General features: G+C 40.8%; 1 protein-coding gene and 1 pseudogene across 1 annotated transcript; both read left to right on the top strand.

Moving 5' to 3' along the window:
- Positions 1 to 2,101: 2,101 nt before the first annotated feature.
- LOC124035484 (membrane progestin receptor gamma-B-like) lies at positions 2,102 to 14,038 on the top strand. The gene is made up of 9 exons (XM_046348939.1): positions 2,102 to 2,187; positions 2,547 to 2,674; positions 7,343 to 7,408; positions 7,775 to 7,923; positions 9,172 to 9,298; positions 10,107 to 10,151; positions 11,534 to 11,630; positions 12,330 to 12,474; positions 12,811 to 14,038. The coding sequence occupies exons 1-9, from the start codon at positions 2,134 to 2,136 to the stop codon at positions 13,086 to 13,088; spliced, it is 1,089 nt and encodes a 362-aa protein (XP_046204895.1). The 5' UTR covers positions 2,102 to 2,133; the 3' UTR covers positions 13,089 to 14,038.
- Positions 14,039 to 16,105: 2,067 nt separating this feature from the next.
- LOC124035395 overlaps positions 16,106 to 22,147 on the top strand; it is a 20,835-nt pseudogene continuing 14,793 nt past the window's right edge.

The raw sequence follows: 22,147 nt of genomic DNA, 5'->3' as shown, positions 1-22,147 counted from the left end.
GTAATGGTACTGCAGGTAAAAGATCAGGCTCTTCTGTGATCTGTAGGACCATCATGTCTGTGCTGATATAAGCCTAGCCATGTAGTTGTTACTCAGTTTACACGCTTGGTTCATTTTTACACGTTCTAGTTACTGAGATTTGAGATTAACTGTCCTCAAGTGAACCAAACCTTTGATCTACAGTAGTTAGCAATGTCCATTCAAAGCAATACAACATCATTTGTAACTATATTCCAACAAACAAAGCAACAAAATCAAATTAAAATAAAGACAACATTTATTTACACATGACAGAAAATTACTAAGAAAAGGCCACATTAATGTTCAGACACTGTTTCCACTTACTACGTCTGTAGCAAAAGTGAAATATGTTTTCATCCTTTGTGTTCAGATTTTGAACAACATAACACGGAAGAATGTTGATTTAAGCTTTCAGTCATCTCTGGGTGTGACACTCGTTCTGTGGGCAGGTGACATGAGTACATGCCTCTTTCTAACATGGAAGGAATGAGTGAAAGAGATGTTTCTTTCAACCACACACCCTTCATTCATTGCCAGCCTTTATCTGGTGTGACTGAAACTCAGTTTGTATATTTGGCAGAGTTCAATATAGCCTGGTCCCAGATTTGTTTGTGCTGTTACCCAATGACCATACAGATCTTAATTTGATCTTTTTGTTGCTGAGAATGTTCCTGCTGAGCAGGAAATGCAAACTTGAAGTGTATTTAAGGTTTTAAAAGTATTCTAAAGTTTATAATTTCCACTTTAAAATGTCACTTGATTTGCTCTAACGAAAAACGTATCAACCCTTACAAAAATGTCCGTTAATTATAATCCACATAATAATTCACATTTCCTGTTGCTACAGGACTATTTTCCTCCTGTAGCAAACTGGCTCAAATTAAGATCCTACATCTATAGGAGTTGGAAAGACAGCACAAACAGGTCTGGGACCAGGCTAAATTCACTGCTAATCTCCAGACATCTTCACTTAGGTGTATCTTAATGGAAAATGGCCACCCATTCTAAAGTGATTATTAAGACAATGAATGTCAGTAACTGCTGGTTCCTTGGAGACTGAGGTAGTGCTTGTTTTTGTCACTGTTACCTTGTCGTTGAACCAAGATTCCTCACTGCGAAACCCTGTTTATAAATGTATTGTCCAGGTAAAAAAAGATACAATGAATAGCTTCAATAATAGCTGTTTTTATTTTGTATTTCTCCCCATGACTTGCGTACACTTGTGTACAGTATCAGAATAGGCACAGCCATGTATACAGACAAACAAAAATGAGTTGTCTTGTGTCTTATTTCTTATTGACATGAATCTGATGTGGGACTGCCAGATATTGTGGAAATCATTTGGTCTGCCTTTGATGTTACAGTAGGACCTAAATCTTGTCCTCAAGGATGAAGCTAGATATTTCATTTAGCCACTGTGTTCAAGTAGGAGGATTGTAGATTTACAGAATAATGTTATGCATTTCTTTGCTGCATACATAGACAGATCAATATATATTTTTCTGATACTTATTCCATGGATCTAGTTCACGAGCACCAAGCAGACACAAGCGAGGCGAGGCAGGGGTTGAAATCTCTAAACATCACTGTGAAAGCTGCTAAACTCGCTGTACTGCTGTGCTCTTTCCCCTTTGTGATTGTTAGGCTACCGTAATCAGTCATTAACTCATTGTTTTTACTTCAGAGAACAATAGGCCAACTGCTCTCAAAGACAAACTCTGTAACTCATAAACCATTATCTTTCAAAATATGAACACTTTTGGTAAGACTTCTGTTGCCCTTTTCAAGAGTGTTCTTCCTTGGCAGCTTTTTTGAAGAATGTGAATATTTTTGTATGTCTGTGTGTGAACATGAACTCAGCTGCTAAACACCTTTTTGTCTTGGGGTGAAACTAGATGGGGTGTGCAGAGCCTGACGAGAGGGAGAGAGAGAGAGAGAGGAGGAGGAGGAGTGGAACAGGTGTACTGAATGTTCTGGATGGGTGGGGAGTGGGAGGGAGGGAGGAACTGACAGAACAACATAGCAACAACCGTATAAAGGAAAAGATGCTCCCTCTCTCTGGCTTCAGTTCATACAGCAAGTGAAGTCAACACCACAGTCCTCTCAGACAACATGCTCAGCCTTATTAAACTGCCCAGAGTCTTCACCATCCACCAAGTCCCAAAAGTAAGTTACTTTACTTCACTACGTTTTAGAATGACAAATCCTACAATATTATTTTCAGAGTCGAGGTTATATTTTATATTTAAGTCCAGTTAATTCAGAAGTTGAACATGTGGACATGGAATTTGAGTGGAACACTATTCTGAAGCTTGTGTTTATTCTTGACACTTAGAATGTCAAGAATGTATCATTGTGACTCCCCTCAAGAATCCCCTACTTTCACTGGGAAATATGTCAACATCATAACCATTGGGTTTATAGTAAACAGGCTCCTCTCCATATGTATCTAGATATAGCCTACTACTGTGTGGTGAATGAGTGTTGGCCAACTGTGCAGTAACCCTGGGTTTTGTTTTGTTTAGGTGTTCCATGAGGACAGCATCATCTCAGGCTACCGACACCCTCACAGCTCGGCCACTGACTGCATCCTCAGCCTCTTCCAGCTGACCAATGAAACGCTCAATATCTGGACACACTTCCTGCCCACATGGTATAGCCGAGCGACACCTGTTACACTTACGGGGTTCCTTGTGAACGCCACATAGGGGCACATGTTTTGGTCACACTTTATTTGGATCGTCCCACACAAGATGCTCTGTAGATGGTCATACTATCAACAAACTATCCTGTTTAGCAATTGTTTGCTAAATTTGGCTTAGGGTTAGGTTTATTATCATGGTTATGGTTAGGTTTATTATCATGGTTAGGTTTATTATCATGGTTAGGTTTATTATCATGGTTAGGGTTAGGTTTATTATCATGGTTAGGGTTAGGTTTATTATCATGGTTAGGGTTAGGTTTATTATCATGGTTAGGGTTAGGTTTATTATCATGGTTAGGGTTAGGTTTATTATCATGGTTAGGGTTAGGTTTATTATCATGGTTAGGGTTAGGTTTATTATCATGGTTAGGGTTAGGTTTAGGAACATGGTTAGGGTGGGGTCATCCTCTTCTGGTTAGGGTTAGGTTTATTATCATGGTTAGGTTAGGTTCATTGATTATCATGGTTAAATTTAGGGGTTAGGTTTATTATCACAGTCAGGTGGTTGGGGACAGGTTTATTATCATGGTTAGGGTTAGGGTTAGGTCCTATTATCATGGTTAGGGTTAGGTTTATTATCATGGTTAGAGTTAGGTTTATTATCATGGTTAGGGTTGGCCAGTTTATTATGGCATTGGTTAGGGTTAGGTTTATTATCATGGTTAGGGTTAGGTTTATTATCATGGTTGGGTTAGGGTTAGGTTTATTATCATGGTTAGCCAGGTTGGGGGCAAGGAGTTCATTATCCTGAGACATGGTTAGGGTTAGGGTTTTATTATCATGGTTAGGTGGACTGGGGACAGCAAGGAGTCATCATGTCAGGTAGTTTATTATCATGGTTAGGGTTAGGTATTATCATGGTTAGAGAAAGTTTATTATCATGGTTAGGGTTAGGTTTATTATCATGGTTAGGTTAGGTTTATTATCATGGTTAGGACACATAAATTACTCAGGTTAAGGGTTAGGCTTATTATCAGGAGGGTTAGGTTTATTATCATGTTGGGTTAGGGGTTAGGGGTTTATTATCATGGTTAGGATTAGGTTTATTATCATGGTTGGGTTAGGTTTATTATCATAGTTAGGGAAATCTTAGGTTTATTATCATGGTTAGGGGTTAGGTTTATTATCATGGTTAGGGTTAGGTTTATTATCATGGTTAGGGTTAGGTTTATTATCATGGTTAGGGTTAGGTTTAGCCCCAGCATTATCAGCCCCGTAACAGGGTTAGGTTTATCCCAGTGAAAAGAGGGTTACCGGTTAGGTTTATTATCATGGTTAGGGGTTAGGTTTATTATCATGGTTGGGTTAGGTTTATTATCATGGTTAGATGGTTAGGTTTATTATCATGGTTGAGTTAGGGTTAGGTTTATTATCATGGTTAGGTTAGGTTTATTATCATGGTTAGAAAGCCCTGTCCAGGTTTATTATCATGGTTAGGGTTAGGTTTATTATCATGGTTAGGGTAGGTTTATTATCGTTAGGGTTAGGTTTATTATCATGGTTAGGGTTAGGTTTATTATCATGGTTAGGGTTAGGTTAGCAGTAAAATTGAAATCATGGTTACAGGAAGGTTTATATCAGAGGTTAGGGTTAGGTTTATTATCATTTTTTGGTTTAGGGTTAGGATTTATTATTTTAGGGTTAGGTTTATTATCATGGTTAGGGTTAGAGCATTTATTATCATGGACAAAGGGTTAGGTTTATTATCATGGTTATTTTTGGGTTAGGTTTATTATCATGGTTAGGTTAGGTTTATTATCATGGTTATGGGTTAGGTTTTATTATCATGGTTAGAGGTTAGGTCCTTAGTTTTATTATCATGGTTAGGGTTAGGTTTATTATCATGGTTAGGGTTAGGTTTTTGTTTCTTTTAGAATTATCATGGTTAGGGTTAGGTTTATTATCATGGTTAGGGTTAGGTTTATTATCATGGTTAGGGTTAGGTTTATTATCATGGTTAGGGTTAGGTTTATTATCATGGTTAGGGTTAGGTTTATTATCATGGTTAGGGTTAGGTTTATTATCATGGTTAGGGTTAGGGTTAGGTTTATTATCATGGTTAGGTTTAGGGTTAGGTTTATTATCATGATTAGGGTTAGGGTTAGTTTTATTATCATGGTTAGGGTTAGGTTTATTATCATGGTTAGGGTTAGGGTTAGGTTTATTATCATGGTTAGGGTTAGGGTTAGGTTTATTATCATGGTTAGGGTTAGGTTTATTATCATGGTTAGGGTTAGGTTTATTATCATGGTTAGGGTTAGGTTTATTATCATGGTTAGGGTTAGGTTTATTATCATGGTTGGTTGGTTAGGGTTAGGTTTATTATCATGGTTAGGGTTAGGTTTATTATCATGGTTAGGGTTAGGTTTATTATCATGGTTGGTTAGGGGTTAGGTTTTATTATCATGGTTAGGGTTAGGTTTATTATCATGGTTAGGGTTAGGTTTATTATCATGGTTAGGGTTAGGTTTATTATCATGGTTAGGGTTAGGTTTATTATCATGGTTAGGGTTAGGTTTATTATCATGGTTAGGGTTAGGTTTATTATCATGGTTAGGGTTAGGTTTATTATCATGGTTAGGGTTAGGTTTATTATCATGGTTAGGGTTAGGTTTATTATCATGGTTAGGGTTAGGTTTATTATTATCATGGTTAGGGTTAGGTTTATTATCATGGTTAGGGTTAGGTTTATTATCATGGTTAGGGTTAGGGTTAGGTTTATTATCATGGTTAGGGTTAGGTTTATTATCATGGTTAGGGTTAGGGTTAGGTTTATTATCATGGTTAGGGTTAGGTTTATTATCATGGTTAGGGTTAGGTTTATTATCATGGTTAGGGTTAGGTTTATTATCATGGTTAGGGTTAGGTTTATTATCATGGTTAGGGTTAGGTTTATTTCATGGTTTTAGGGTTAGGTTTATTATCATGGTTAGGGTTAGGTTTATTATCATGGTTAGGGTTAGGTTTATTATCATGGTTAGGGTTAGGTTTATTATCATGGTTAGGGTTAGGTTTATTATCATGGTTAGGGTTAGGGTTAGGTTTATTATCATGGTTAGGGTTAGGTTTATTATCATGGTTAGGGTTAGGGTTAGGTTTATTATCATGGTTAGGGTTATCATGGATAGGGTTAGGTTTATTATCATGGTTAGGGTTAGGGTTAGGTTTATTATCATGGTTAGGGTTAGGGTTAGGTTTATTATCATGGTTAGGGTTAGGTTTATTGTCATGGTTAGGGTTAGGTTTATTATCATGGTTAGGGTTAGTGGATAGTTATTTCAATCAAACGTATTTCTAAAGCCCTTCTTACATCAGCTGATGTCACAAAGTGCTGTACAGAAACATTGACATTTGTTTACAGTTATTGAACATCTACAAACCATCTACTCGGGACTATCTGATGTAGAATGTAAATAAAGTGTTACCCAGCACTAACACACCTACTTCAGGGTTGAATGGTTATTAGTTCATTAGTGGAATCAGATGTATACGTGCTGGGTAAGAACTCAAATGTCCTGTCACAGCAGTGTTATGTGTCCTTAAGACAGAGTTGTACTACATTCAAAACCTTAACATCCTTCATAGATTAAAACAAATTGAGCTCTTTTCCTTAGATTCTTTATTCAAAAAATCTTCATCCCCAAAAAACAATGATCCGTATAGTTAAATGTGTGTCCGGTAATCCTGTGCATTTGAGTTAATAGGAGATAGGGGGACTTCTCAAACTGTTTAATAACCTATATAACATCTCTTTGAGGATCATTGTAGTATTCAATGCAGACCGAGACGAGAGGAAACAGTTGAACTTTTCTCTCATCTTTATCATTTGGATACGAACAATGAACATAACGTCTTTTAATGACAGAAAAGAAGCAGCTGCATATTGAAACATGCTCTCACTCTCAATTCCCTGGAACAATGTTGCTTTGGATTTGGTCTCAACCAGAAAACATGATTAACAGGTTTTATTGAATAGCAGCTGAAGCATATTCCACAGGCTTGAGGCCTTCCACAGGAAGTGGTATTTGATTAGCAGTGTAACATGGTGTATGTGACTGTCTACCTGATGACAGTCGTTAAGACACTTGCCTCTGCACTGCAAGGATCAAGAACTCCCCTTTCTATTTCTCTCTCCCTCTCTCTCTGTCTCCCTCTTCTCTCTCCTCTCACAGCTCTCAAATGAGTTGCCACAATTAGTGAACAGCTCAGTGTAGTGATGGGGAAAACCACAAATAAGGTTTATTTGTTAATGAGGTGTGCAGAGACATGGAAACACAGCCCGCTGCCTCTGTAACTACTGTGTACAGGCCAGGGAAAACTTTGTGGTAGATACAGTAACTCACTGTGGTTGACTGAACTGGAGAATATGGTCATCTTACAAAAGACCAGGCTGGTTAAAAGGTATTTTTTTGTATTTTTTTAAAGCTATCATTGTGCTGTTTAGGCAAACAATCCAAAATAATGATTTAATTTTGAAGAATGATAATTAACTTGCATTCTGATTGAATGCTGAAACAAGTACCACAAAATTGGTAAAGGATTGCTCCCCCGATAAACAATTGGTCCTGAAGGAACGTGTCCTCCAGGGCCAAACTAACCCTCTGTGTGTCCTGACAGGTACTTCTTATGGAAGCTGCTGACGGTGGTCCTGAAGGAACGTGTCCTCCAGTGCCAAACTAACCCTCTGTGTGTCCTGACAGGTACTTCGGTGGTCCTGAAGGAACGTGTCCTGGAACCCTCTGTGTGTCCTGACAGGTACTTCTTATGGAAGCTGCGGTGGTCCTGAAGGAACGTGTCCTCCAGTGCCAAACTAACCCTCTGTGTGTCCCTACCAGCTGCTGACGGTGGTCCAAACAGTGCCAAACTAACCCTCTGTGTGTCCTGACAGGTACTTCTTATGGAAGCTGCTGACGGTGGTCCTGATCCAGGGTCAAACTAACCCTCTGGGGACAGGTACTTCTTATGGAAGCTGGACGGTGGTCCTGAAGGAACGTGTCCTCCAGTGCCAAACTAACCCTCTGTGGCCCCTCCTGGTGTTCCTGATGTCGTGTTCACATGGCCCCTCCTGGTGTTCCTGATGTCGTGCTGTGTGTACCCGCTGGCCTCTAGCTGTGCCCACACCTTCAGCACCATGTCAACACGCGCACGGCACATCTGCTTCTTCTTCGACTACGGAGCTCTGAGTCTCTACAGCCTGGGTGAGTAGACATGTCATAGAAATGGAATTCTATTCAAAAGAACATTGTTGCCCCTAGGGACATGACTACTATGTTATGCAGGTGTATTCCTAGAGGGAACGGCATTGTATGGATTCTATCTAGTCAATGTATAAAGTTTTGAACCTGCAGGTCTTTTAACTGAGAGTCCTTGTATGATACACCGATGGAGATATAATGGGTAGGAAGCACAGGAGGTTGGTGGCACCTTTATAGAGGAGGATGGGCTCGTGGTAATGGCTGGAGCGGAATCCGTGGAATGGTAAACATCGTTTGATGCCATTCCATTTGCTCCATTCCAGCCATTATTATGAGCTGTCCTCCCCTCAGAAGCCTCCACTGGTAGGAAGGGAATGTAGTCCAATTCAAATGGATGTTCTGTGGTGGGTACACTGGCCAGTCATACTTTTAATGTACAATTTGAAGTGTTGGATTGATCACATTAAACATCTATGCCTGTTTCATTTAATCTAATTCTGTGGTTTCCCCCAATCCCAAATCAACCCCTAGTCGCTTGTTAATGCCTCCTTACAGATCTGATGGAAGTGCATGTGTGTAAGATAAATGGCACCAACTGCCTGGCCTACCACAGGCTCTATGACCACATTTGACTCATCCATTCAATCCTTTTGGATTTAGGAGGGGCTTACAAAAGGTGTCTATGGGTGGCAGTAGGGGATGATGTGGAAAAACACATAATGGTTTGCATTTATATAGCTCTGCACCCAGTTTAAAAAATCCCTTTGTGTGTAGCAGGTCTTGAACAGGACATCATGTACAGTCAGGGTAACTATACCCTCAAACCAACTCATGTGTAGCACCAACCTGCCATACAAAGGGCGTTATTAGTTATGGAAATGCATCCAGGATTGTGCTTAAGCACATGTACCATGGATACTGAGACCTGGACCAGCCAGTCCTCAGATTGGAACCTACACTTCTTCCAGCATCTGCATGCTGAAGGGTGACAGTGTGTGTTTTGTATACACACGTATGAATGCCTTTCCCACATGGAGGATCTTAATTTGAGCCAGTTTGCAACAGTAGGAAAGATCTCCTGGGACAGGGTGATCAAATTAAGATCCTCCATCTGTATGTGTGTATATTATACACATCGATATAGTCTATGGTATATACACATAGTTTGCAGTACCTGTGTATGCACACACATGTTTATGTATTTGTGTCTATTCCTGCATGTATGGTTATGCATATATCATTCCCCTCCAGGCTCTGCCATAACATATTCTGCCTACGTGATTCCTGATAAGTGGGTGAACAGTTCGTTCCACCAGTACTATATCCCCATCGCTGTGGTAAACACTGTCATCTGTACCGCCTTAGCCTGCTACTCCAGGTAAGAGAGCTTTCTACTGGAAGGCCACTGTTGTTTGCAGGTTAGTGTTTTTTCTTGTTCTGGAGGCAGCTCTGCAGAGTGGTCACTAGTTGACACAGCCACAAAGTCATCAAATCTGATTTTAAACCTTAACCACACTGCTAAACCTAACCTTAAATGAAAACCAAAAAGCAAATGTTTGTTTTCATGAATGTTTACAATATGGCCTATCTAAGGGGAAAATGCTCAGTTCTGCCTCCAGGACAAGACTCGTGACAATAAATGTCAACCTGCCTGTTGTTTAGCAACCACTCAATCGCAGGCATCTCATAGTGCTAATGAGGATATTGTATAATTATCTCTGGGTTTTAAAGGAATGTGATTGTACAACTTGACTCCTAGCTTTGGAAGTTGTGAATTAATAAGATTACAAAATTACAATATTCCTCCAACCAGAAACAATCACATTTAGTCTAAATCCTACTGTGTGGACTCATATTTGACAAGAAACATTTTAACGTACATTTCATGTATATTTGATACACATACTGCTGTTATGAATTAATTTGGGGGAATGAAACTGCTCCTTTCAGTTCCTTTCTGTCAAAATATCATGCATGATAGGAGGCAAATTGGACCTGTCTTTTACCTCAGCTTAGCTTCACTGTGTAGCAGCTATTGTGACTTCGCTTGTCATCGTACACTAAGCCTACACATTGTTGTTAAAACGCACACTGACTGGTTTGCCTACATTTCTTCATAATTATTACTGAGTATTCTCTGCTTGATGGCAGTCTCACAATGCTTCTCCCTCCTCTTTTCTGCTAAGGCTTGGTTTACCATATATCCAATATAACCATCACATCATAAAAAGGTAAACATCATGTCATCCGTTAGTCATGCGTTTTTTTTTGCTATCTGTCAACTGCTGTGCTACTGCTAACCTAACTCAGTGTGCTACTGCTAACCTAACTCAGCTAACATAACTCACTGTGCTACTGCTAACATAACTCAGTGTGCTACTGCTAACCTAACTCAGTGTGCTACTGCTAACCTAACTCAGTGTGCTACTGCTAACCTAACTCAGTGTGCTACTGCTAACATAACTCAGTGTGCTACTGCTAACCTAACTCAGTGTGCTACTGCTAACATAACTAACTATCTAACAAAAAACCATGTAGGCCTCGTCACTCCATAGATAGACTATCAAGTGTGGTTTTATTTGGAAGAGGTAGTAAGGAGAGGGAAGACATGTACAGTAGTTAGCAACAGATCGTGTGTTCTTTATGTGAAGAGGGAGTTGGCTTCATTTACACTGGAATGTGTTCCAAAGCTACAAAAACAGAATCAATTTTGCTAGTCTGATCTGACAATGACTCAGCAGTTATGATTGTGTGGAAGGTAAGGAGAGCAGGTGAGTGAATTGAATTAAAGCTGCGTGTTCGGAAAGCATTCAGACCCCTTGACTTTTCCCACATTTGTTACGTTACAGCCTTTAAAAAAAATGTTTTTGCTATTAGACTAGAAATTGAGCTCATGTGCATCCTGTTTCCATTGATCCTCCTTGAGATGTTTCTACAACTTGATTGAAGACTGCCTGTGGCAAATTCAATTGATTGGATAAGATGTGGAAAAGCACATGTCTATTTAAGGTCCCACAGTTGACAGTGCAGGTCAGAGCAAAAATCAAGCCATGAGGTTGAAGGAATTGTCCGTAGAGCTCCGAGACAGGATGGTGTCGAGGCACAGATCTGGGGAAGGGTACCAAAACATATCTCCAGCATTGAAGGTCCCCAAGAACACAGTGGCCTCCATCATTCTTAAACAGAAGAAGTCCAGTGGTCTCAATACTCTCCAAATGCACTGTCAGTGATTTGTGCCGGGAATATAAAACCAGGAAAATGTCCTGTGTAATATTTAAACAAGATGAGTTCATGCTAGATACAAACATGCACTGAAAAAGTGTCTATTTGGGAGCAAGTTCTTAAAGGCTACAGTTTATTCCCAAATTGGATACCGGGAAATGTGTTTCTAATCATTTTAACAACCATGCAACAGTAATGCAATATGTTGATCCCTAGATGCTGTTAAGAGCATCTTCTATTCATCTGTCCTTAATGCACAGAGATAGGGAACAAAGAGATGGCAGACATTGATTCATTAAAAGCCATACTTATTTGCAGTGTATAATGAATGTGCATGGATTTGGCTCATTGTGATGGCTGATAAAACAACCATAACTGTTTTTTCCTTCAGATTCTCAGAGTGTAAGAGCCCAAAGTTTGGCAAATTTCTCCGCATTCTAGCTTTCGCATTACCCTACCTGTTCGACAACATTCCTCTCTTCTACAGGGTGAGTCATTACATTTCTCACCCCTCTGTGTGACAGACGCACCTTCTGTGCCTGAGGAAAAGTTAAAGTATAGAACAGTGTTTGTATTATTGAAGTGTACTGTGTCAATGTTTGATTCATGTGATGTTTTTATCGTTTTTTTGCCAGATCGTGGGACTAGGGATGAAAATGAGCTGAAGCTAGTTTCTCTGATTATTGTACGACTATATCTTTTGAAACCTAGCAAGCTCTGTACACTTTGTTGTCTGGTTAATGGTATAATTATGGTCAAGTCAGTGGAATGCAGGTGTACATTTAAGTATTCATGAACAGTTCTGAAATTCTGTATGCACAGCTATTGGATCTTAATTTGACCAGTTTCTCACAGCAGTAAAATAATCCTGCAGCAACAGAAATGTTGATTATAATTATAGATTATAATTCATGGACATTTTTGTATGGGTTGATATGTTTTAAGTTGGGGCAAATCAAGTCTGAAATTTTGAACTGTAAATTACCAATGTTAAAATATTTTTTAAAGCTCAAATACACTACAAGTTGGTGTTTCCTGCTGTATAGGAAATGTCCTGCAACAACCGGGTGATCAAATGAATATCCTACACCTGTACCATGCTATCTTGGTTCAACAGCCATGTGGAGTATGACTGTGATGAAGCCTGTCACGTGACGTGAGGATAATACATTCTACTGTTTTGACAGCTCTTCCTCTGTGTGGGTGAGGGCTGCACTGACAACAACACCAACCCCCTCCACCACACCCACATCGCCCTGGCCTTCCTGACCGCATTCCTCTTCGCCACACACCTACCAGAGCGCCTGGCCCCCGGCAGCTTCGACTACATAGGTCAAAGTGCATGGTCTATCTGGAAAGGCTGCTTGTTTGATTAATTTCAGAATGATTTGTCACTGTATTGTGCAAGACTTGCGGTAATACAGTGGATACTGATCAACACTGGCTTGACATTAGTGGTATGACGTATGTAGCATTATAACAACATAGTATTCTTTATATCACTGCCTCTGGGTCTCACTGTGCATTCCTGTTTCCCCCTTATGCTGTGGAGGCCAGTTCCTCTGTTGCTGGCCAGTTACAGTTCTCCTCGTTGAGTTCTGCTTCGTACCTCTCCCGTACCACTACTACTGTAGGTATTTAACCACAGTCCTTTTGCACCCTCTGCAGGTCACAGCCACCAACTGTTCCACGTGTTCGGCATAATCGGCACTCATTTCCAGATGGAGGCCATTGAGCAGGACATGGTGACGCGACGCCCGTGGCTCCTCACGTACTCTCTGCCCATCACCTTCACCAACACACTGGGGGCGGCACTGCTGAGTGTCACCCTCAGCCTTGGTATCATCTTCCTCTTTAGTCTGCCTCTGCTCTGGTCAGCCACCCGGGGAGAACACACTGAGAAGACACAGTCACATCCAATAGCCAAGGGCTGCCAGTACCACTAGCGCTAGCCATTAGCCACATGCTAATGACAATGTATATGGGATGTAGGAACTGGAGGGTTCAGTTGGTGGAGCATGGTGCCTGTAATGCCAGGATTGTGGATTTGATTCACAGGGCCACCCACACGTAAAATGTATACAAGCATGAATGTAAGTCACTTTGGATAAGAGCGTCTGCTAAATGGCATATATTTGTATTATATTACTATGATTAAACTGGACACTGTGGTGGGGGTGGGCTTGGGAGAAGAGGTGAACAACTGAAGTGAACCACTATGGCTTCTTGGTGTTGGATAGAGGTGAAGTCCTGACAAGATACAATGCTGAAGGGGCAATGAACTGTTCTTCACATTGTCAGCACGGATGAATAAACTGGTAGCTAAACAAGAGCTCCATATATACTGCAATGAGGGACAGACAGAGTTAGTGGTACCTCTGGTATTATTACATTGACTATAGGACAAGTACACAGTACTAAACACATAGTCCTTGCTTTTGTTCGCTTACTTACCAACGCTACTGAGGAGCAGGAAGAGACTGAAGCAGTTGGAAGTCAAACTGTATGAGAAGAATCAATCCACTGAGGATACAGGAAGAGACTGGAGCAGTTGGAAGTCAAACTGTATGAGAAGAATCAATCCACTGAGGATACAGGAAGAGACTGGAGCAATTGGAAGTCAAACTGTATATGAAGAATCAATCCACTGAGGAGCAGGAAGAGACTGAAGCAGTTGGAAGTCAAACTGTATATGAAGAATCAATCCACTGAGGATACAGGAAGAGACTGAATCAGTTGGAAGTCAAACTGTATATGAAGAATCAATCCACTGAGGATACAGGAAGAGACTGAAGCAGTTGGAAGTCAAACTGTATATGAAGAATCAATCCACTGAGGATACAGGAAGAGACTGAAGCAGTTGGAAGTCAAACTGTATATGAAGAATCAATCCACTGAGGAGTCAAACTGTATATGAAGAATCAATCCACTGAGGAGGAAGAGACTACAGGAAGAGACTGAGGCAGAGGAGCAATTGGAAGTCAAACTGTATATGAAGAATCAATCCACTGAGGAGCAGGAAGAGACTGGAGCAGTTGGAAGTCAAACTGTATATGAAGAATCAATCCACTGAGGATACAGGAAGAGACTGGAGCAGTTGGAAGTCAAACTGTATATGAAGAATCAATCCACTGAGGAGCAGGAAGAGACTGGAGCAGTTGGAAGTCAAACTGTATATGAAGAATCAATCCACTGAGGAGCAGGAAGAGACTGGAGCAATTGGAAGTCAAACTGTATATGAAGAATCAATCCACTGAGGATACAGGAAGAGACTGAAGCAGTTGGAAGTCAAACTGTATATGAAGAATCAATCCACTGAGGATACAGGAAGAGACTGAAGCAGTTGGAAGTCAAACTGTATATGAAGAATCAATCCACTGAGGATACAGGAAGAGACTGGAGCAGTTGGAAGTCAAACTGTATATGAAGAATCAATCCACTGAGGATACAGGAAGAGACTGGAGCAGTTGGAAGTCAAACTGTATATGAAGAATCAATCCACTGAGGAGCAGGAAGAGACTGGAAGCAGAGCAGGAAGAGACTGGACTGAAGCAAAGTACATGAAGTCAAACTGTATATGAAGAATCAATCCACTGAGGATAGAGACTGAAGCAGTTGGAAAGAAGAATCAATCCACTGAGGAGCAGGAAGAGACTGAAGCAGTTGGAAGTCAAACTGTACATGAAGAATCAATCCACTGAGGATACAGGAAGAGCAGCAGTTGGAAGTCAAACTGTATATGAAGAATCAATCCACTGAGGAGCAGGAAGAGACTGAGCAGTTGGAAGTCAAACTGTATATGAAGAATCAATCCACTGAGGATACAGGAAGAGACTGAAGCAGTTGGAAGTCAAAAGAAGAATCAATCCACTGAGGATACAGGAAGAGACTGGAGCAGTTGGAAGTCAAACTGTATATGAAGAATCAATCCACTGAGGAGCAGGAAGAGACTGAAGCAGTTGGAAGTCAAACTGTATATGAAGAATCAATCCACTGAGGATACAGGAAGAGACTGAAGCAGTTGGAAGTCAAACTGTACATGAAGAATCAATCCACTGAATGTTACATGAAGAGGAATTTTCAATATTCCTTCAATTTAGTTTTTCTTTTTAAACACTTTATTTTTATACTAAATATATTTATCACTTGATCATTTTTATACACAAACAATGGATATGTACCACAAACACAACAATTTTAGGACCACAGTCTGTAGTCTAAGGACTGTTAAGTAGAGGGTTTTGGTAGTATATTGTAAACTAAAATCAGCACTGAAGGATACAATAACTTATTAATGAAGTGTACAGTATGTATGATGGTCAGCTACTAAAGTGAAGCTGCCTTTTAGAGATACAAGTGATACATGTCAGCTTTCCTGTAAACTGTTAAGTACAGTATTATTTAAAGCATCACCAAGACATTATAGTTCTCTGTTACACATTAAACGTTTTCTTTGGCTCCTGTAAATCTTGTCTCATTTTAGTTCATATTTTAGTTAATGTTATTTATTGTGAATTATTGTGAATTCTCATAAATAAAAGGTGTCTGTGTATTGCCTTGAAATAAACTAGGGAGCAAAAACCTCCTATGAATGCAACACATGAACTAGGCCTACAGCAAACTCCAAACACTGTTTTCTCATTGTAGTACATTTGAAGAAGAGCTCACTTTGGTTTTCTTCATTCATTAATCACATGTAGGCTAGAGGATCACTTTGGATTTTATCATAAGCACAATATTCTTGAAAAAGACATTGTACACATTGTTTTTTATTGAATGATTATTGAATATATGGTTAGTTTTATTCCCAACATATAATGCAGAAGTGTGCAGCACACACTCAGCTGATCCTATATGTTCGGTCAGGGCAGATAAGAAGGTACTTTGGGGCGACACAAATGTGGGGGCGGGGCTTCCTTCGCATAATGATTAAGCTGTCTGCGTTTTTATTGGCGCAAAACCACCAACACATACGTGACGTCACACGAGAGGGAATTTTCAAAAACTGAAGAAGCTCATCGAACTTAAGGGGAAAGATAAACAAAGGCAACATTAAAAATGCAAAGACCTGCGTAAGTACAATACTATTGTGTAACGTTTTCATTCGTAAGGAGTTTAATAACGATAGCGAACAAGGTAGCCAGCAGTTAGCATGTTAGCCTTCTAGCTAACTAAACCAGCAGATAACCTGCATTGATAACTAACTAGCCACAATGGCGTGATATCTAAGGATCATGTCGAATGTAATGTTCGCCAGTTTAGCAAGCTACTCCAACATAATGCATAGACGTTAGACAACACAATACAATAGAGACGCCAGTTTGCGAGGTTGACTTGAACATATATACTTTTCTGAAGTGTGGGCTGATTTTGTAGCCAGCAGATCCGACCCGCTTGCTTACAGCTGCACCAGGGTCTGACAGGCTAACTGTGTAGCTTAATGCACTAGGAAACAGTGCAAGATATATCGGGAAAGGTACCTCAATGCAGGAATGAAGAAATACCTTGTACTCCGAATTGTCCCATTATCCCAATAGTTACACGGATAAGATTGAACAACGGTTAGTTTTAAGTAAACTGACATTTGTCCTAATGCTAGCTAGTAGTAGCCACATCGGCCAATGTGGCATGTCAAGTTGAACAAGAAAAGGAGTTGATTGGCTGACAGTGCCAGTCCAAAATGACTGCTGTGGCTTCTGCTACCTAGCATGAAAACCAAATGGACAGTTTTCTGAGAAACATCTGGCGCTGACTCCATGGTCAATCAATCAAATGTATTTATAGCCTTTTTTTTACATAAGATTATTTACATTTTTTTACATTTAAGTCATTTAGCAGACGCTCTTTACATCAGATTGTCACAAAGTGCTGTACAGAAACCAGTCTAAAACCCCAAACAGCAAGCCATGCAGAGAAGCAGTGGCTAGGAGAAACTCCCTAGAAAGGACAAAACCTAATGAAGAAACCTGGAGAGGGAACCGGCTGTACCTGGTGGAGATTATAACAGAACATGGCCAAGATGTTCAAATGTTCATAAATGACTATGGCTTTTCATAGCCGATCATTCAGAGTATCTATCACTCCAGTGTTTAATTGCTAAATTGTAATTACTTTGTCACTACGGCGTATTTATTGTCTTACCTCCCTAATCTTATCTCATTTCCACACACTGTATATAGACCTTTTCTATTGTATTATTGACTGTACGTTTATTTATTCCATTTGTAACTCTATTTTTTGTCGCACTGCTTTACAACTGCAGCCAGGTCGCAGTTGTAAACTTGTTCTCAACCAGTCTACCTGGTTAAATAAAGGTTTAAAAAATATATATACAATAATCTCTACCGCTCCTGCTGTCTCTAGAGGTTTGATAACAGCAGGTCTGGGAGCAGCAGCATGACCAGGTGGACTGGGGACAAATCAACGTTTATTTGTCACGTGCGCAGAATACAACCGGTGTAGACCTTACAGTGAAATGCTTACTTAGAGGCTCTTACCAATAGTGCAAAAACTGTATTGAACAATAGTTAAGTAAAGAAATAAAACAGTAAATAGACAGGATATATACAGTAGCGGGGCTACATACAGACACCGGTTAGTCAGGCTAATTGAGGTAGTATGTAGATATGGTTAAAGTGACTATGCATATATGATGAGAGTAGCAATATGTAAAAGAGGGGTTGGTGGGTGGAGGGACACAATGCAGATAGCCTGGTTAGCCAATGTGCGGGAGCACTGGTTGGTTGGCCCTATTGAGGTAGTATGTACATGAATGTATAGTTAACGTGACTATGCATATATGATAAACAGAGTAGCAGCAGTGTAAAAAGAGGGGTTGGGGGCAAATATTCTGGGTAGCCATTTGATTACCTGTTCAGGAGTCTTATGGCTAAGGGGTAAAACTGTTGAAAAGCCTTTTTGTCCTAGAGAACAGTCTATGGCTGGGGTCTTTGACAATTGTTAGGGCCTTCCTCTGACACCGCCTGATGTAGAGGTCCTGGATGGCAGGCAGCTTAGCTCCAGTGATGTACTGGGCTGTACACACTACCCTCTGTAGTGCCTTGCGGTCAGAGGCCGAGCAATTGCCATACCAGGCAGTGATCCAACCAATGTTGCAGCTGTAGAACCTTTTTGAGGATCTCAGGACCCATGCCAAATATTTTTAGTTTCCTGAGGGGGAATAGGCATTGTCGTGCCCTCTTCACGACTGTTTTGGTGTGTTTGGACCATTCTAGTTTGTTGATGTCGACACCAAGGAACATGAAGCTCTCAGCCTGCTCCACTACAGCACCATCGATGAGATTGAGGACGTGCTTGGTTCTCCTTTTCCTGTAGTCCACAATAATCTCCATAGTCTTGGTTACTTTGAGGGATATGTTGTTATTCTGGCACCACCTGGCCAGGTCTCTGACAGCAAGGAGTCATCGGGTCAGATAGTCCTGCGGCATGGTCCTAGGGCTCAGGTCCTCCGAGAGAGGATTAGAGAGAGCACACTTAAATTCAGACAGGAGAAATACTCCAGATATAACAGACTGACCCTAGCCCCCCGACACAAACTATTGCAGCATAAATATGGGAGGCTGAGACCGGAGGGGTCGGGAGACACTGTGGCCCCGTCCGACGATACCCACGGGCTCGGCCAAACAGGCAGGATATAACCCCTCCCACTTTTGACAAGGCACAGCCCCCACACCACTAAGGTTTGATGCAGAGAATCCCAGTGGAGAGAGGGGAACCGGCCAGACAGAGACAGCAAGTGCGATTCGTTGCTCCAGTGCTTTTCTGTTCACCTTCGCTCCTGGGCCAGACTACACTCGGTCATAGGACCTACTGAAGAGGTGGGTCTTCAATAACGACTTAAAAGTTGAGACGGAGTCTGTGTCTCTCACAATGAATAGGCAGACCATTCCATAAAAATGGATCTCTATAGGAGAAAGCCCTGCCTCCAGCTGTTTGCTTAGATGTTCTAGGGACAGTAGGGAGGCCTGCGTCTTGTGACTGTGTGGCAGGACCAAATCGGAAAGATAGGTAGGAGCAAGCCCATGTACTGCTTTGTAGGTTAGCAGTAAAACCTTGACAGGAAGCCAATGTAGAGGGGCTTAGCACTGGAGTAATATGATCACGTTTTTTGGTTCTAGTCAGGATTCTAGCAGCTGTGTTTAGCACTAACTGAAATGTTAATCTACACAGGAACCCTGTCTGACCCTAGTGCAGCTGTAAGCAAGCGGGTCGGATCTGCTGTCTTCTGGATTTGTAGCTAACTATGTGTTAGTTATGCAAGCCATGTCTTGTTGCAGTGTTTTTTTTTCAGCCAAGTCCGTCACTGTGTAGATGTACTGTAGCTACTCAACCTCTAAATGCCCATCATTCATTTCACAGAAAGGGCAAAACTCCACGGAGGCCACCCCTGAAGAAAACATCCCACACACAAAAAGACCCAGTTGGTGTAAGTTGGTCACTGTCAGCTGTCACCTCCAATTAATAGTTACTAAAAGCAAGTTGATAATGACTAAATAATGTATACGTAGCTAATGAATGACACGTCTTAAAGTATGGTGATTTGCTGTGTGCAGGTGTACTGCCGTATCCGCCCTTTAGGAGCTACAGATGAGGAGTGTTGTATTGAAATGATCAGCAGCAGCACCATTCAGCTGCATGCTCCTGATGGCATCAAAGCCAACCGCAATGGGGAATACAAAGAGGTACAGGTGTAACACAGACATTACATCTCTCTATGATGCGTCTTCCTGTGTCATCTCATAATGAACGTGTTCTTTCACAGACCGTCTCTCTATGATGTCATCTCATAATGAACTATGATGTCATCTCATAATGAACGTGTTCTTTCACAGACCGTCTCTCTATGATGTCATCTCATAATGAACGTGTTCTTTCACAGACCGTCTCTCTATGATGTCATCTCATAATGAACGTGTTCTTTCATAGACCGTCTCTCTATGATGTCATCTCATCATGAACATGCTTTCTTTCACAGACCGTCTCTCTATGATGTCATCTCATAATGAACGTGTTCTTTCACAGACCGTCTCTCTATGATGTCATCTCATAATGAATGTGTTCTTTCACAGACCGTCTCTCTATGATGTCATCTCATAATGAACGTGTTCTTTCACAGACTGTCTCTCTATGATGTCATCTCATAATGAACGTGTTTTCACAGGCCGTCTCTCTGATGTCATCTCATAATGGTGTTTTCTTTCATAGACCGTCTCTCTATGATGTCATCTCATCATGAACATGCTTTCTTTCACAAATCGTCTCTCTCTATGATGTCATCTCATAATGGTGTTTTCTTTCACAGACTCAGTACTCCTTTAAAAAAGTGTTTGGAATTCAAACCTCCCAAATAGAGTTGTTTGAGGATGTTGCCAAACCACTTGTGGATGACCTCATTCACTGCAAGAATGGTAAGTGAGCGAAACTGCTCATTTATTTGTAATAACACATACGTTTTTAAAGTATTCGGTTTCGACAGGGTGTTGAGCGGCGATTTTTGTTTTTCTTTGCTGTCCATAGGATTGCTATTCACTTATGGCGTCACAGGCAGTGGAAAGACGTTTACCATGACAGGCTCTCCTGGAGAAGGTGGTCTCCTCCCCCGCTCTCTGGACATGCTATTCAACAGCATCGGTCCATTACAGGCCAAGAGATTTGTAAGACTTATTTTCTGTCATATCTCTGGGTGTACAACTCTGTTCCTACAGAGCATCAATGTATGCTTTTGTCCTTGTCTTTTCATCAGACATGTATACATTGAACTGAATGTGTTTGTACACTAGCCAATCAAGTGCTTGTGAGAGACTTAACTTTGAGTTGGCCTTTTTATTCAACAGCAAATATGTGCAAAAAAGCCAATATTATTTTACTATTTGAATTTCAGGTTCTCCACATGTTAAATTGAGCGCTAATCCCTATACGTCTAGCTTTCAAATGTTCAATCTCGCAGGTGTTTAGGACGGACGACAAGAATGGCATGGAGATCCAAGGTCAGGTGGACGCTCTCCTGGAGAGACAGAAGAGAGAATCAAATCAACAGTCCACCGTGCCCAAAACGCCGTCCTCAAAGTATGCATGGGTTTTATAAGACAAACAGGTTTCCTGCACACACATGTGATCACCCTCAGATGTAATTAGATGCTAGGTTATTGACATCTTTCATGCATTGACTTTAGTGTTTCAGAGACTATTTGGATGACATCAAGACAACCTGTTGAAATTATACTGGAAATGGCACTTTCTTGATTGTTGAAGCTGGTTTGAGACTGAGGTTTCGTGTTGGTTCTGTCCTTCAGGCAAAAGCCTGACCCAGAGTTCGCAGACATGATCAGTCCAGAGGAGGCTTGCAAATGTGAGGGAGTTGACGAGGACAGCTGCTACAGTGTGTTTGTGTCCTACATAGAAATATACAATAACTACATCTACGATCTGCTGGAAGACACGCCAATAGACCCCATACGACCCAAGTAAGTCCAGGTTTTGTGTTACCAGTAGTTATGTATTTTTGTGTAATTTAATTAAAAAGATATGTAAAGGGAGACCAGTAAATCATTCTGTCAGAGTGGTCCTACCCCACGTCTTTCCTGTCATTTGTATCTTCTACAGTTAATTTTAGTGTTCAGAATGCACCAGTCAATGTAAGATGTATTGTAGGTTGGAGATGTGAAATGTTTTGTGTTTGTTAGGCGACCTGGTGGAGGCACACCTCTACAGAACCCTGAGTTGATGTACGTGGTCAGTGTGAAACTAGCCTGGGACCACACTGATCAACTAGCTTTGTTTCACCTTTGAAGCAGTTTCATATATCTGGTCCCAGGCTAAGTGTATACAGTTTAAAAATAGAAAAACATGGCAGAATTATCTAGCCATCATCCCCTCCCAATCTAGAACCCTGCATATAATGCGTATGGTACAATCATCTCCTCCCAATCTAGAACCCTGCATATAATGCGTATGGTACCATCATCCCCTCCCAATCTAGAACCCT

Source organism: Oncorhynchus gorbuscha, linkage group LG05 (genome assembly GCF_021184085.1).
Source record: "Oncorhynchus gorbuscha isolate QuinsamMale2020 ecotype Even-year linkage group LG05, OgorEven_v1.0, whole genome shotgun sequence".
NCBI lineage: Eukaryota > Metazoa > Chordata > Actinopteri > Salmoniformes > Salmonidae > Oncorhynchus > Oncorhynchus gorbuscha.
Note: the sequence above shows the minus strand (reverse complement) of the source record. Positions and strands in the feature narration are given on the sequence as shown.